The following is a 16,054-nucleotide window of genomic DNA, read 5'->3' on the forward strand; positions in this document are numbered from 1 at the left end:
GAGTGTTAACGACATGGCCACTTGGAGTACTCTGTCTTCTTCCTGGCTAGGTCATTAATGTGCTAAATAGATAAGATTGGACCCCTGACCATGTTCCAGTAGGGTTTCTGATCTTGGAATACCAGATAAAGGGTTGGTGCTTTATCATATCTAGGGATCAGGCTCTGGGTTTTGTCAACGTAGTTGACAGAGTTTTCTGTGGTTTCCCAAACATGGTCTTTTCCTTGAAGTTGTTCTTAGGGGTTCAGGATGGCAGTCTCCCCTCTCTACCCCTTCAGGATTCTGAGCAGTGAAGCATAAACCCTAAGCCATAGCCAAACGGGCTGTGAACTACAGCTTAATTAATCTGGGCGTGCACCCAACACCCCAGTTTAGTGCTCCACTAGGACCTGGCTTTGAGAATGAGGCTAATGTTTGAGTGCGAGAGGAAACTTCTTATCTTCTGGCTGAATCTAGATGAATGTGAACGGCCAGAGAGACAGACACACAGACTGACTCGGAGCTGAAGACCTCACAGACCAGGAGGACAGCCTTGCCTCCCAAAGACAAAAGTGGGCCCCATCCAGTATGCTTGCTTGTCCCAGGGAAACTGGAAGAACAAGATTGATTGACTCCCTCCCTGCATGTGAGGATGAAGAGGCTGGCTAGAGTGGGCTCCATGAAGAATGGCTAAAACAATGAGCCAGCTCACTCGAATGGCGCAGCGAAGGTTCTCACCCATATGGCTCTCACTTCTTCACCCTTGGGAAGGAGCTAGTGAGGGTTTGAAGAGAGAAGCCTAAAATATTTTCAAGACCTCTCCAAGTTCCTTTATGGGCCAAGGCTGCAATGTCCAGAGAGGGGGAGGAGGGTTCCCCTCCATATCTTCCTGGGTGTGAGGAATATTCCATGCCTGAGTGTGAAAATTAGAATTAGATGTTCTCCTGGGAGTAAGCTTTGAGCTGTACCATTGGAGAACTGCTAGGAACTAGATTCAGAACTGGAATCGGGGGAGAGGAACCCCTCATCTTGAGCTCAGAATGACTTCGGCATCATTATAAAGATACCACAGAGGAGTCATCAAGAAAGTGAGTTGACTGTTCACCTAGGGTAGGGGTTTAAAATGTTCCAATTTTGCTAACTTCCTTTTTTTTTTTTTAATGTGGTAAGAACACTTAACATGAGATCTACCCTCTTAACAAAATTTTGTGTGTACCATACAGTGTTGTCAACTATAGCTACAGCGTCATATGCCTGAACTCTAGAGTTGATTCATCCTGCGTGCCTGAAACTTTGCACCTGTTGAGTAGCAAAGCCCCATTCCCTCTCCCCCAGCCCCCGACAGTCACCCTTCCACCCTCTGATTCCATGAATTTGACGATTTTAGATTCTTCATGTAAGTGGAATCATGACATTTGCCCTCCCACGTTCACTGAAGCCATACAACGGCCAAGATACGGAAACAACCTACATGTCCGTTGATGGATGAGTGGATCAAGAAGATGTGGTATAGGTATTAGTGGAATGTTACTCAGCCTTAAAAAAGAAGGGAATCCTGCCATCTGTGACAACGTGGATGAACCTTGAGGACATTATGCTGAGTGAACTAAGTCAGACCACAGAAGGACAAATACAGCGTGATTCCTGCACTTCCTCCTTATTCACCGTGTAGGCCAGGGGGTGCCCACTTGCGTGGCTTCCTAGAAGCCCGTGTTGGGAAATTGGCTTGCACAAAGCAAAGCTTCCAAACTGAGCTTGCACCTCAGGGCCCTAAAATTGTGCCCATTCTCTGGAACAGGCAGCTTGAGGTTGCTTTCCCAGAATCGTGAATCTAAGGTTAAGTTCAGAGCTGACAGAGTGCCGACAAAAATAGCCTTTATGTGCTGGGTTTCCTGTTTTCCTTGGAAACCACTTGCTGAAAACCACTACCTCCTCCCCACCCGTCCCTCCCTCCTCTCTGCCCACCCTGCCCCCCCCACCTAAAGAGTTCATGTTTAATGACCTGCGACATTACCACCAAGCATTTCCAGTCAATTGGCTTTTGTAGAGAGTGAATGAATAGGAATTTTCTCTGGCCTTCTCTATCCTAAAAAGGCTCTTCCCCAGCCCATTGGAATGTGCTAGAAAACTAGGAATTAAGCTCTTCTTTTTCTGTCTCTATTTTTCTTCCCTCATTTTTTCCAAGACCAGACACAAATTGGTGGCCTTGCCCCTAATCGGGACTCGATATTCTTTCAGGTTTATTTCTCATCCTCTTACGCATCCATCCTCTCCTTTGTATAGAGGATTTTAACACACTTGGAGATAATCGATGAGTGTGTTTTCTTTCCTATTTCCTTACACTTGATCATTTTGCATGAAAAACTTGAGCCTCCTTAATCATCGGGGTGTGGGAGGAAGTTGAGGAGAGACTGGGGATGGGCCAAGCTCTTCTCATGAGTCATGGAATGGGGGAGACAGTAAAACACGGAAGAGATCTCGCTGGGTTGGTAGGTTCCATTTTCCCCATCACTTACGTGTGTTTTCTCTCTCTTCCTACAGGACCCTCATCCAAGTCCCCTGATCACCCTGGAGACCCAGGTCAGTACCTTCCCATGGCCTTTGTCACTTATCTCTGCACCAGCTCTCCAGGAGGCTTGGTACACCCTCTTGGCTCCTTGACTCAGAGAGACTGGATGGGCACATTCAGCCATCCCCCTGCCGCTGGAATGTATGCCCACATACACAGGTGGGTACACACACGAGCTGATTGTGTGTGTGTGTGCACGCACGTGTGTACCTGGGCATCTGTGTACCCATCTTCTGGCCCTGAAAGGCGACCTAGCCTCTCAGCCTCCCTCTTCCCATCTGGAATATTACCATGAGGGTAGTGCCCTCCTCGGAGGGTTGTGGTGAGAACAGCAGAAACTGGTATCTGTAAAGTCGTAAGTGCTGCTGAGGTATAGCTTTTGAACCCAACAGACAGTTACCTGTCCGGCTGGGCTTGAAGGGGAGGTATCTTTGGATTGATCATTTCCTGGGCTCTCAGCATTGGTCACACAGTAAAGAGAGGAGACAGGATGGAGCCCATCCAGAGCCCATCCAGAACCCCTAAGCTAACAGCATTTGAGTGTCCGGGATAGGCAAGCCTGTGTGAACACTTCAAGGTGGAAGGGCAGCTCTGTGGCTGTTTCTGGAGTTCTGGAGCAAGGACCACCTGCTATCTTACTCTCCAGCCTCCTCCATGGGTTCTTGTCCTTTCACCGTGTCTCTGCCTCAGTCTACCCAAGGGGAATGAGCAAACCCACCGTGCTTCTCCATCCTTGCTCAGGAAGGCCACACATGGTGGGGAAAGGGGAGTCTTCCACCTTCTCATTTTCCCCTGCATGCACGTTTCGTTACGTCGGCCTCAGGGATGACCAGACAAGAGAGCGGGCAGGAAAGAACAGTGGGCGTGGCTTTGACGGGGCATGAGGACCCAGGTCCCTCCCCCTGTTTGGCCATCCTCTGGTCTGCTTCTATCCAAACTCCTGCCGCTCACCTACCCCCTTAGCCATGTTAACCTTAAGGGAATCACACTTGTTCCAAGTCACCTAAAAATAGATTTTCTTTAAATCAACTTACTTAACTATCATAAGTGGGCTCATCCTAAGCTCGTGGTTCCCAGTCAAGGCTATCTTGGATCTCTGGAGGACATTTGGCAGTAGCTGAAGACATTTTTGGTTCTCTCACCTTGGGGTGGGGCGCTTACTCCAGGCATCTGGTGGGTGGACGCCAGGGATGGGGCTAACTGTTGTACATTGCACAGGCCAGCCCCCGCACAGCGGAGAATGGTCTGGCCTAAAATGTCACCAGTGTCGAGGATGAGAAACACTATCACAAGGAATGATACTGGTGAAGCCACAAGTGTGAAATCACATGCTAGTTCAATTTTTTGTTTGTTTGTTTGGCACAACATTAAAATAAAGATGAAACTAGTAACATGTAAAAGTTCCTTTTGAGTGCCCCCCCAAATCATTTGCATGCACTCTCAGGGCTGTGTCTGCCCCTCTTTGGAAAACAGGGCCCTCCCCAGTCTCCTCAGTGGATTGCCAGAGAACTTCCCAGCTATGCTTTCAAAGGATGGCCCTTCTCCTCTTCAGCATCCCTCCTTCCCCAGAGGACAACTCAGTAGATGCAGGAGAGCCCCTGGGCACATGGTCCGTGTCCAGAATTCTGGAAGCCAAATCTTCTCTCCCAGGGTGGGGCGGCTACACCCCAGGTAGTTCTGTTCTTGGCCCTCTGGTTCCTTCACTATGAAGAACATCCAGTCAGCCCTTCAAAACCTCCCCAGGAAAGAACAGTCACATGCTGTTGGCTTTGGCTAGCATGCTGTGAGGGGGACAGCTCACCCCCACACAGGGACCCCTCTTGGAGTCACACCCGTTAGCCCGAGGGCGTTGACCCTCCATGCACGGCCAGCCGTGGCACGAGACGGGCCTTCTGCGTTGGTGCCGTGCCATCGGGGAGATGACTCACTTTGTGTCCACACCGTTCCGTCAGCCTCATCTGGTCCTTGGTCTTCGGGGAGCTGTAGGCTGTTGTTGTCTTTCCCGAGTTCTGACTTCCTGTGTGAAAGAGGCTCTGGAACCCATCCAAAGTACTAATGTTTTTCTGTAACTGTTGGCACAAGCCCGTGGCCAGATCTTACTCTGTGCTGGGCCTCCGTCCATCCTGGGACTCACGATGGGACCCCATTCAGCTGCCCACAGGCGGATCAGACAAGAGGGGCATGGATGAGTTTTCTGGCAGAAAGTGGTGCCCCAGATATTACCCATATGGCAGGGGCAAGACAGCAGATGTGGCCGAGCTTGGCAGACCCAACCGTGCAGAGGCCGGCAGCAGATGTGTGAGGCCTGGGTCAGCTCCCACTTCTCTCTCCCCCCACCCCCCCAGCCCCCTTCGCTCCTAAGAGAGGCATTAGCTGCTCCATCCTGGAGCACAGGTGCCACGGGGAGGCCTGTCTTCCAGAGTTCACTGTGAGCTGTGGCTGTACATCACGTGTCTGTGGCTCAGCCCTCACAGGGCCCCTTCCCTCTGCGCATGCGTGGGGTCCTCACCCAGTCCTTGGCAAATCTGTTCTCGTGCAGCCGTTCGGAGGTCAGGGAGATAGACGGCTGGGCTGCTAAGGACTCCTCTGCTGCTCGTTGGCTGGAGCATCGCAGACCTCTGCGTGTGTTGGCGTCAGCAGAACCCGCTCTGCTTAATGGCCAGATTAATAGAAGGAGGAAGCCTAGGAAGGTTTAAATCCCTGGTGTCAGCCTTCCTCAACGGGCTGCCCCTGGGGTGTACCAAGGAAGCCCTGACGGTGGTTACCCAGGAACCAGGGGACCGAGAGATGAAAAAGCAAGTGTGAAAGGAGTTGGAATGTGGTTGGCAGCATTCCCATGGTCCCCTCCCTGGCACTGACGTTTCCGTTTGCCAAGAATTGGCTCCTCCCATTGAATCCCAGATGCCCTCATTCCGTAGGTGTTCTCATGGTACCCATTTTCCAGATGAGGAACCTAAGGGTCACAGAGGTTAAGTAACTTGCCCAGGGTCACCCTGGAAGCTCAGAGCTTTGGTGAGTGTCAAACTCAGGGTCAGAAGATCCCAGAATCTATCTTCTCAACCTCTTATTTTTCCAGAAAAAAAAGTTGCCTTGACTAGTAGATTTTAAATAGCTCAGGCAAAGCTGGAAGGGAGGGGCTTGATGTATCCAACCCCAGGTCTAGATAGATAGATGGATGCTTTGCACAAATATCCCCAGATGTACTTAGATAAATGGGTGGAGAGGCAGATGGATGATAGGTGAGCAGATACGTAGATAAATAGATACAATGTTTTGCACAGTGAGTAATTCTTTGACAGATAGGTTGCCACGAGGCTTGTAGATAAAATGGTTTAGGCAGTGGAGCCCGTAGAAAATTTATTTTAAAACAAAGATGAAACCTCTCCTTGCACATCAATAGTGTTTTGATAAATTTAAATGCTCATTATTTGATTCTCTCTTTCTCATTGATCCCCAAGATGGCTTATCATTTCTGAATCTACTCCAATTTGGCAAGGCCTCTTGTCATTTAATTTTAGCCTCTCTGCCTGCCTTATCTTTCCATTCTGCACACACACACCCTGCCCCGCCCCGCACCGAACAGCTTCACTGTCAATTAGTTAATAGCCTCTACTCAAATAGATGCCCTGGGAGTTGTAATGAAGGAACTCTTAGTTAGAGCAAAGATTTGTCAATCTGGGTATTTGTAAAGTTGGCTGTGCTTAGAAGGGAGCAAGCCTTCGTTTACATGGAGATTTCTCCCAGGACCTGAAGATCAACGGCATCAGGAGGAAAACTCCTGATTACTTGGTGTTCACCAATCCACCAGGTACTTGAATGTCTTTGATCAACTAACGGGGAGTATAAGAGGAGGGAGTTAACTATATTCACTTTCATTAAAGATGATGCTGGGACCATGAGGATGGTGAGCGAAGCTTAGGAAGAAAGTGAGAAGTGGGTAGAATGAAATTAATACTTTAGAAATTATGCCTATGCAAATTCATTCATCCGTTTGCTTATTCTAATAGTACTGGGGCCAGGCCTTGTGCGAGATGCTAAAGATACAGCCATGGACCGGACAGAAGGTTCCTTGCCCATGGAGCGCCCATTCTGGTTGCGGGAGTCCGTTAATTTCTGAACAAATAATTTCAGGTAGTAATAAGTGAACAGAAATGGACAAACAGTTTGTAAGCAGGGGCAGCTGGGCACCGCAGAGGAACTTGTTCAGGGAGGGCTCTCTCTCGAAGTGAGGTTCAAGCTCAGGAGCCGAGAGCTCACAGTTGAGAAAGCGTTACAAGCTCAGAGACCACAGTGATAGCGTTCGGAACATTTTGCGTATTATATCTGGATTCCTATGAAAATAATGCCAGCTTTCCTTAGAATCAATTAAATCACTAGCTCCTTCGAGCTCCTTCAGGGCCTTCATGTCATTAGAATGTCAAGATGAATAAGGAATTACCTTATCAGGCCAGGGTGAAGGGAAAGGACTGGCAGGAGGTGGGGTGATCGGGGGGGAGAAGGTGCTCGAGTTTGGAGCCTGCCCGTCAAACAGATGTCCAGTGCGTCTCGCCAGGGTCAAAGGAACTTCGGATTTTATAATGCGGTGCCGATGATGGGGACTTATGTGAGAAATCTGGCTAACAGTTACCATTAGCTAATTGGCTGGCTCATGTTCTGCTGAGCTAAAGCCTCAGACAAAACCAGCGGCTCGCAACTGGGAGGTAAATTCACCAGCCCTGCCCAGGGGACATTTGACAGTGTCTTGAGACATTTTTGTTACGACTTGGGGGCAGGGCAGTGCCACGGTCATCTGGTGAGTAGAGGTCAGGGCTGCCGCTAACCCCCCCCCCAAATACCCAAGAAAGAATGATCTGCCCCCAAAATGTCCATAGCGCCAAGGGCGAGATACCCTAGCGCACCCCTGTTTGCTCTGCAGACAGCTCATTTTACGAAGATAACCCCAGTAGTGGAATTGTGATCATGTAGAAAAGGGTATTGTCTTGTTTATGTTCCAGCGTCCCCCTCTCTGGTTAGTATCAGCCTTCACCCGCATCCAGGCTCCAGCCACGACCCATTCATCCCCCAAAGTCCCTGGGTCTGTGTTGACAGTGACGGAGTAGGCACGCAGAGTAATGACTCATGACGCGTGTGAGTGTGTGCACAGCTAGGTAAAAGGGAAAAACACCTCTCAGAGATGGTTTCCTGAGAGATTTATGGCTCAACAGTGCAGAGAATATGCAGTGGTGAGAAAAAGATGAAAACGTAGCTACTTGGCTCTGGTTCAGAGAGGGACTGGCCAAGGCCCCTGGACCAGTGGAGCAGGCTTTGCAAATAACTCGATTTTGAGGCCTGGTTCCTTTCTCCCAGGCCGACCACAACCTCCTCTGTGCAAACTTGTCTCTCCCGAAGCTCTTTCCCCCACTCCCCTGGGGATAAAGCAATTGCCGTAGACTCGCTTCTCTTCCAGCTCCGGGCTTCGATTAACCTTTTCCTCCGTGGAGAGCGGTTTTTGGAGTAATCAGGGAGCTTTTGAATGGCCCTTACCTGAGTCTCCAGCCCATTAATTCTCATGGTGCCCAGCATCTGTTGAGAGGACAGCAAGACCAAATTGCTTCTCAGCCCGTCTGCTTTCCTCCCACTAGCCTTGGTGGGGCAGAACCTCTCTGGAGCAGACAAGGCTGGTTTTGAGACAGGCTAAGTCCCTCTACTGCGATCTTTCCCTCTGGCTCTGGCTTGCTGGATCTCTCATCAGGCCCAGTGGCGGTTGGAGCGGGGAGGTGACCAACTGGACCCCTGCCTAGACAAAGGCAGGGAGGCTGGACCCGGGCAATGGAAACATTCTCAGGGAGGATTTGTGGTCCTCCGGCCCTGGGCGTCTTTCTAGTCTCTGTGACTCAGGGTAAACGGTGTGATGCAATATTCCACAAATAGCAAGTTCCCCAAAGCCCAGCCACATGTACTGTTTCAAAAAATAGATCGTGTTGAGATCACTGTCCCTCTCTTCTTGGTGGGAGTTGACTTTGCCAAAGATGTTGAAGGTGTGAGTTTGGCACTTGACTTGAGAACACTTAGAATCATGACTCTTGTCAACAATGACTAATACACATAGAATATATGTTTATTCTGAGTGGGGAACTGTACATGGTACACGTATTTGTAAATTTAGCATTTTTAGCTAACATTCATTAAGCACGCACAGTATGTGCTGGGCACTCTTCTAAGTGAGCGCTTGGCATAGATTCGCTCACACAGATTTCACAAGTGTCCCCTACGGAAGGTGTTGACGTCCTCCCCATTTTCCAGACACACTGAGGCACAGAGGTTAAGATAACTTGTCCAGTAGCTAACAAGTGGGACAGCCAGGATTTGAACCTGAACATCTAGCCTTTATCTGTCAGGTCATGCAACCCCATGAGGCAGGTACTAATCTTAGCCCATTTTTCAGATGAGCCAACTGTAAGGCCCAGAGAGACCAAGTCTCCTTTTAAAGGTAACACAGTAAGTGGTAGAGCCTGAATTAGAAATACCATCTCCTTTATTGCTTTGTTGCTGAGATACAGTTTAAATATAGAGATTAGACCTAAAGATAAGAGCTAGGTGTGCAGATATAAATATGGTTGTAGACCTCTAATTACCTAATATATATGTAACGTACAATGTATACATTATAATGGATATATTCTATATCAGATGTAATATATATTAGAAAAGTATAATTCTATAATCTATATAACTCTAATCTCTATCCAATTTATGTCCTATCTTTTTTTTAAAGACTTTATCTATTTGTCAGAGAGAGAGAAAGTGTACAAACAGGGGGAGCGTCAGGCAGAGGGAGAAGCAGACTCCCCACTGAGCAGGGAGCCCGATGCGGGGCTCGATCCCAGGACTCTGAGATCATGACCTGAGCTAAAGGCAGACGCTTAACCGACTGAGCCACCCAGGCGCCGTGATATACGTCATTTCTAATGTATATATACATTATCTTATATAATGCATATATGTATAATGTACACAGTAGGAGCTATATGTGATATAGATTAGATATGGATGTAAATGTAGATTAGGTAGAGATTAGATGCAGTTAACAGTAGGTACACGTGGAGATTGAGAGGGAGATCACTCACCTGGCAACCCCAGGCCTTGGCGTCTGGAAATACGCGTCCCTGTGGAGTCAAGTGCAGGTGACAAAGAGGAGCTCCAGGCTGTGGGCGGCTTCTCCCTGCAGAGGGGAAGCAAAGTGGCCACACGTTGGGAAGCAGACATTCCCATTTCCCTTCCCGCAGACGCGGCTTCCTACAGAGACTCCCCAAACCCCGACTTCAAGCGCGCACCGAGGCAGAAGCCCGCCCACCGCCGGACAGCCCGCTGGGCAACAAGGCAGTGTCACCAGATTTGCATGGAATTACAAGCCGAAGGCCCAGGGAGGAGGCAACGCAGACGTTTGGTATAAATATGAAACGGACCAGCATCTTTGAGGTTTAATCTGTCTTCTCCACAGGGTTTTTGGGCAGCGCTGTGCAAACCAGAGAGCTTAAAAAGCGAAGGTTCTGGTGCTAGAGTGTTCAGGCTGGGTTTTGAGGTTCCAGTTATCAAGATAATTCAGTCAAGAAAATCGCTTTTCACATGAAAGGGCAGCATGACAAAGTCCAGGTGTAGGAAGGACGTAAAAATCAACACGCAGGGCCCAGACTTGCAGAATTTAACGGAAGAGGGCCTCGATGCTGTTTGCTCTTGGTGTGTTTCCTCCGTACCTTGGATGGGGCTAAGCGCTTCGTACACGTGATCTCATCTAATCCTGACAGCAGTGCTTGGGGGAGGGGACCCTTGTCCCCCTTCCTTGCAGGTGAAGACCCAGAGGCATTGAGAGGGTAAATACTTGATCTAAGAACATCACGCTCTTGAGGGGTCCAAATGAAGCGTGTTGGGGGTCTTCTGTCCCCTGCCCCCAGCAGATCCACGCTCTACCCTTCTCCTCCTGTCTTTGGGCCCCCAGAGGCTTGACCTCGATGGGGTTCATCCGTATGGACTTGTCCTTGCTTTGGCTAAGAGGAGGCACTGGTGGGAGCTGGGAGGGTGGGAGGACAGTGGGATGGGGGTCATTTTCCGTGTCTGCCGGTGTGGGCCACAGCCCCCGGAAGGACTGTCCTGTACAGCTTCGTTCTTCAGGATCCGATAACACCATTCCCCAGGGTCTTGCCAGCTCCCCACCATGGCTAGCCCTGCTTTGTTGCCCTTAGGAAGCGTCTCTTTGTAAAGTCTCCCCCATTATTCCCTAGGGGAGTAGCCTCTCTTTCCTTTGGGAACCCCGCCCTGGCCATGAAGCTTGCCTCCAGGCCCTTGCTAACACAGCACTGTGGGGGCGGGGGGGGCACTGTCCTTTTCATGTCCTGTTTTGCTACAGTAGGTGCGGGGGGGGGGGGGGGGGGCGCTGTCTTCAAACCAAAGGAAGGCCCCAGAATGGATTCACAGGAATGGTGAAGCTAGTGAAACAGAATGCCCAGTTGTGGGTGTAGGAGTATTTTTCTGGGCAGTGGATCATAGCTGTCTTTCTGTTGGTGACAACTCCCCCCAAACTGAGACACAAACATTCTCAACACCACTGTGCTAAATAAAGCATCAGAGGATCCACATATGTGAGAAGAGAGGCTCCAGACGGGACATTTTGCTCTGAGTCTCAGCACTCACTCACACCCCTTCTGTCTGTCTTGGCTCCAAGGCCAGGAAGGGCTGCTTCACCTGGGGAGGGACTCAGGTCTAGGGTGACAAGATGGGGTGGGGGGCAGGCCATCCACTCCTTCCGGCAGCCCCAGAACAGACAGACAGGCAGAAGACAGATTCTTCTTGCCAGCAAGCAAGGCCTTGGCATACTCGCCTTCGTTCTCTGTCACACCTCCAGGAAATCGAATCATTTTAGTATTTGAATCCCTCCTTGGGCCTCTGAGAGCCACCGGGAGGGAGGGTCAGCCGTTGCCATTTCTCCAGCCCAGCAGGTCCTGTGGGGGGGGGGTGTCCTCTCACAGCGGGACGGAACAGTGAGCTGCCCCCGCCCCCCCGCCAACTCCCTGCAACCCTCCCTCTGCCTTCAGTTGCCTTCCTGAGCAGGAACATCTTCTTAATAATGATAAGCCCTTCTCATTTTCTTCTGGGAACTGTAGCTCTGATTTTTTTCCACTGCAAGAAAGAGGAAAGGAGGAAGCATGGAAAACTGGAGTTTGCTCAGCGCAGGTGCCAGATGGGTGGGGCCAAGGACAGTTGGGCAGTTTCACTGTCCCCAGAAGGAACACCCCAGCCAACTCAGTGCTAGCAGAGAGAAACTCCAGCTGTAAAAGGGGCCTAAAGCAGCTCCTTTTCCAGATGCTGACTGCCCCAATTTATAATTTGGCTCCGGTTAATGGGAAGCAGGAGGTGACTTTTTCATTATGTGGCCCTAGACCCAAAGTTCTACATGAGCCTCCTGCTGAGTCTCTCCCACTGGCCCATGGTTTTTGTTTTGGGATTTTTTGGGGAGGGGGGGCGGGGGAGAGGAGAAAGGGAAAGGGGGGTTGGAAGATTTTTGAAAAATTGGAAGGTCAGTGGGCCTCTAGAAGTCAGCTAGTAGCAAGGAGCAACTTCGCCCTTTGGAGGATCAAGAGTCCCCACGCAGCTTCCTGCCAGGACCGTGTTAGTAGCCCCGAAGTTGGACGGTGGACAGGGTGAAGGACAGGGTCTCATCACTCCTGCTCTTCTGTCCCCAGCCCGTAGGTCATGTGTGGGTCTCCTCCCCCCAGAGCCACCTCCTTCCTTCCTGATCCACCAGTGTTGCTTTGCCGAAGCGTCCCTGATGTTTTGGACTGGATCGTTCTTCCTGGGGGTGGGGGCTGGCCTGTGCCCTGTAGGATATTTAGGAGCATCCCCGACCTCTACCCACTACCCCTCCCCAGTCGTAAGAACCAAAAATGTCTCCAGACGTGGCCACAGATGTCTCCTGGGGGTAAAATGCACCCCAGCTGAGAACCACCGGCGTCACCAAGTATGGTTTGCAGGGATTTGTGCAAGTCAGCTCACTGTCAGGGTGCTTGTCAGGGTGAGGTCAGGTCCGCTGGTTGGGCACCTTGCTGTCAGGGTCATTGGATTTTAAGTTTCTGCCCTCGCATGAGCTCCTTTGGGCTGGGTTATAAGCAAATTAGCACCTGCCCGGCCTCTCAGTGGGGATGCGGTAAGATACAGAGGAAAGCTCAAACGTTTCTTCTTCCACTGAAAAACCAGCAAACCCTGAAGCACAAGAGGGTTGGGGGAGGCCCTCAATGCACTCCTGGGGGATGAGACCCCAAGCCCCAGCTCTGATCCGCAGTGGCGGGTGGACTGAATCCTGGGCACGGCCCCAGAAGCCCGTCCCCTTGAAGACCGCAGGCGGGGGGCTGGCACATGGGCCGTGGCTTGGCTGTCTCAGGAGGGTGTGGGCTCGCCTGACCCCCGGAAATAGTCTGCGGCTTTGGGGCCGTCATGTGCTCCAACCCGGCTGGTAGTCGCTCCTGGTTACTGGACTCTCCTGTGCTGCCTTCGGACAAGCAGCTCTTTACTCTCTCCAGGCCGTGAAAGAAAGAGTCCTGTGTGCGGAGTGTCAGCCTCAAACAAGCGGGCCGCTGTGTGTTGTGCGGGCTGTTAGATGTTGGCGTGTTACTTTGTCCTTGGGTGATCCTCCACCCTGTGTTCTGAGGGCAGCTGTGGCTGGGGACATACTTGGTTTTAATTTCCACTTATTAATCAGTTTGGGGGGGGTGAGGTCTTTTTTGGGGATTTATTTTTCATAGTTATTATCAAGAGTACATTGTATTATTTTGTTACGTTACTGATTAATTCATTCACTGAATATTTACTGAATGCTTTCTATGTGCTAGACACTGTTTTAGGGGCCCGGGGTACGGCAGTGAACAGGGTAGAAGTCCCTGACCTCATGAGCTCACATTCTAGATAGACTGTAAATGAGAGATGTGTGTTCATATGTTTGTATCAGATGGTGACAAGTACTAAGAAGAAAAGTTAGGAGAGGGGTGGGCCAGGCCAGGTCAGTCAAGGAGGGGCGGCCCTTCGACTTTGGTGGGGCCAAGGAGAGCGCGGAGATGAGGGAATGTTCAAGCAGAGACCTAAAGAGCATGGGTGAGCCCTGCAGATAGGTAGAGGAACCGAGAGCAACCAGTGCAAAGGCCCTGAGGTAGGACGTGCTTGGCATGGTCATTCATTAGGAGCCGGTATGGGTAAAGCAGGAGTGAGCAAGGGGAAAAGGCGTGAAGGTGAAGCCAGATCATTAGGATCTTGTTGAACTTAGAAAGGCAAGCCTTCAGACGATTTTGAGCAGGGAGTGACATGGCCTGACTTTGGACAATGGAATGGGTGCCTGCCGTGCTGAAAGGGCACTGTAGTTGGTTAAGGGGAAGAGCGGGGAGATGGGGGAGGGAGGAGGCCATCACAATATCCAGAGCAGGGCAGCGGTGGTTTGGACCCGGGTGTTAACCATGGAGGCTCAGAGAAGTGGTTTGATTCTGGATCCTTCTGAGGGCAGAGCCACGGAACTTACTGTGGATTAGAAGGATGTAGAACAATATAAGCACGCGATCAGAAATTTTTTAAAAAATCACATAATACAGGGAGTGTCAAGTGAGAAGTCAAATTTCCCGTACCCCTCTCCCCAGTCTCCAGAGGTAGCAACCATTGACCTTTTTCTCCTTTCTCTTTCCAGATTTTGCTTTGCATATTAGCATGTGTGGGGTGTGTGCATAGACAAGGATTTTATTTGTTTGCATGAGCTGGAATCTAATGAAACATATTTTATAACAACTCACGGTTTCTTTCTCTGTATCTTACACTCATTTCATAGCCACACATACTGCTCGTCCTTACTATTTTGAACTGCCTTCTGATTTGTCCTGCTCGTTACCCAGCGCTCAGCGTGGTGTCTCGTGTGTAGAAACTATTCATTAAATACTAATTGAATGAATTCTTTCATCGTTTATGTCACTGACTTCCTGTTGGTGGACATTTAGATTTTTTTTTTTCTGTTAATTCTGGCCACTGTCATACACACAGCTTCTCAGCACTGAGTGAGTACATGTGTAGGGTGAAGGGCTGAATTTGGGATCATGACTCAAAGGGTGTGTGCATTTGACATTTGGACAGACGTAGCTGAATTCACCTATACAGCGCTTTCTTCTGATCACTTCTCAAAGCGACTTCCTGTTTTCCCTCTCAAAAGCAGTGGTAATTATCAGTCTGTCAGTCTTCATCTCTGTCAAGCCGATGGGGTAAAAACACTATATTGCTGCTTTGATTTGCATTTCAGAAAGGAGTGGGTTGCAGTATTTTTTTTTTTTAAGCGGTATCTATTGCTTTTTCCTGGGTGCCGGAGGAGGCCTCCTTGGAGACGTGATAAATAAGACTGGCCTAGCCAGCCACTGTGCTAAGTACTCTCCGAGTGTTGACTTAACGTCCCCATGAGCCCTGCAGAAGGAGGTCCAGTTCATATCCTCACTCTCAGACAATGAAACTGAGGCTCAGAGAGGAGCAGATTCAGTGTCGCCCAAGGTCGTGTATCATGTGGACAGGAAGTGGGGAGCTGGTATTTGGACCTAGGCAGAACTCTTAACCACCATGCCTTGCAGATCGGTGGATTTGGTAATAGCCATGACCCTCTTTGAGGGCTCAGCCACGCTGATATTTTGGAAACAAAAGCAAAGCGTTCCTGGGCTTTGGAAAGCAGATGGATTGGACGCTGTTAGGCTGTGGTGCCTGGGCTTGAGGCCCCAGCCTGTGGTGTGAGTGCTAGAGCGAGAGCCCTGTGCGAGGTGCCTGTAAGACAACCGAGCTCCAGGCACATTCAGCCACATACCCAAGGCCACGCAAGAAGACGGCGTCACCTTTGTCAGACTCAATCACATGCCTCCTGACCAAGTCCCCAGCTGCACTGCAGAACTGGGTCTGGGGCCATCGGAGGAACTGTCAGGAGTTAGAACTGTGCATTGGATTAGACAGATGGACAGAGGGATAAAAGACGACAGATAAATAGAAGGAAGGAAGGTAGATGAATAGATGGATAAACACCTCATGTCAGTTCGTATAAAAAAAAAATCCTTACTTTACACTGACCACTTCTTCAGATACTAGGGATTGGGTGATGAAGGACCCAGGGCCCTGTGCTCAGGGAGCTCACGTCTAGAGCATGGCATTTGAATCTTTTCTGTGTCATGGACCCCTTTGTCATCTGGAGAAACCTGTGGCGCCCTTCTCTGAATAATATCTTATTTTTTAAAGTTTTTTTCCACCTCCCACCCACTTTTTAAAAATAACATTTTAGGGGCTCCTGGGTGGCCCAGTTGTTAAGCGTCTGCCTTCGGCTCAGGTCATGATCCCAGGGTCCTGGAATCGAGCCCCGCATCGGGCTTCCTGCTCGGCGGGAGGCCTGCTTCTCCCTCTCCTGCTCCCCCTGCTTGGGTTCCCTCTCTCGCTGTCTCTGTCAAATAAATAAATAAAATCTTAAAAAAAAAATAACAC

General features: G+C 50.0%; 1 protein-coding gene across 1 annotated transcript in view; it reads left to right on the plus strand.

Moving 5' to 3' along the window:
- Positions 1-16,054, plus strand: part of XYLT1 (xylosyltransferase 1) — a 299,327-nt gene that overhangs the window by 86,250 nt on the left and 197,023 nt on the right. The window contains exon 2 of the mRNA XM_045875055.3: positions 2,521-2,559. Coding sequence (XP_045731011.1) covers positions 2,521-2,559 — 39 coding nt within the window. The remainder of the gene's footprint in view (positions 1-2,520; positions 2,560-16,054) is intronic.

This window comes from Mirounga angustirostris, unplaced genomic scaffold (genome assembly GCF_029215605.1).
Source record: "Mirounga angustirostris isolate CCGP_5_RB_7025 unplaced genomic scaffold, mMirAng1.0.hap1 SCAF_5, whole genome shotgun sequence".
NCBI lineage: Eukaryota > Metazoa > Chordata > Mammalia > Carnivora > Phocidae > Mirounga > Mirounga angustirostris.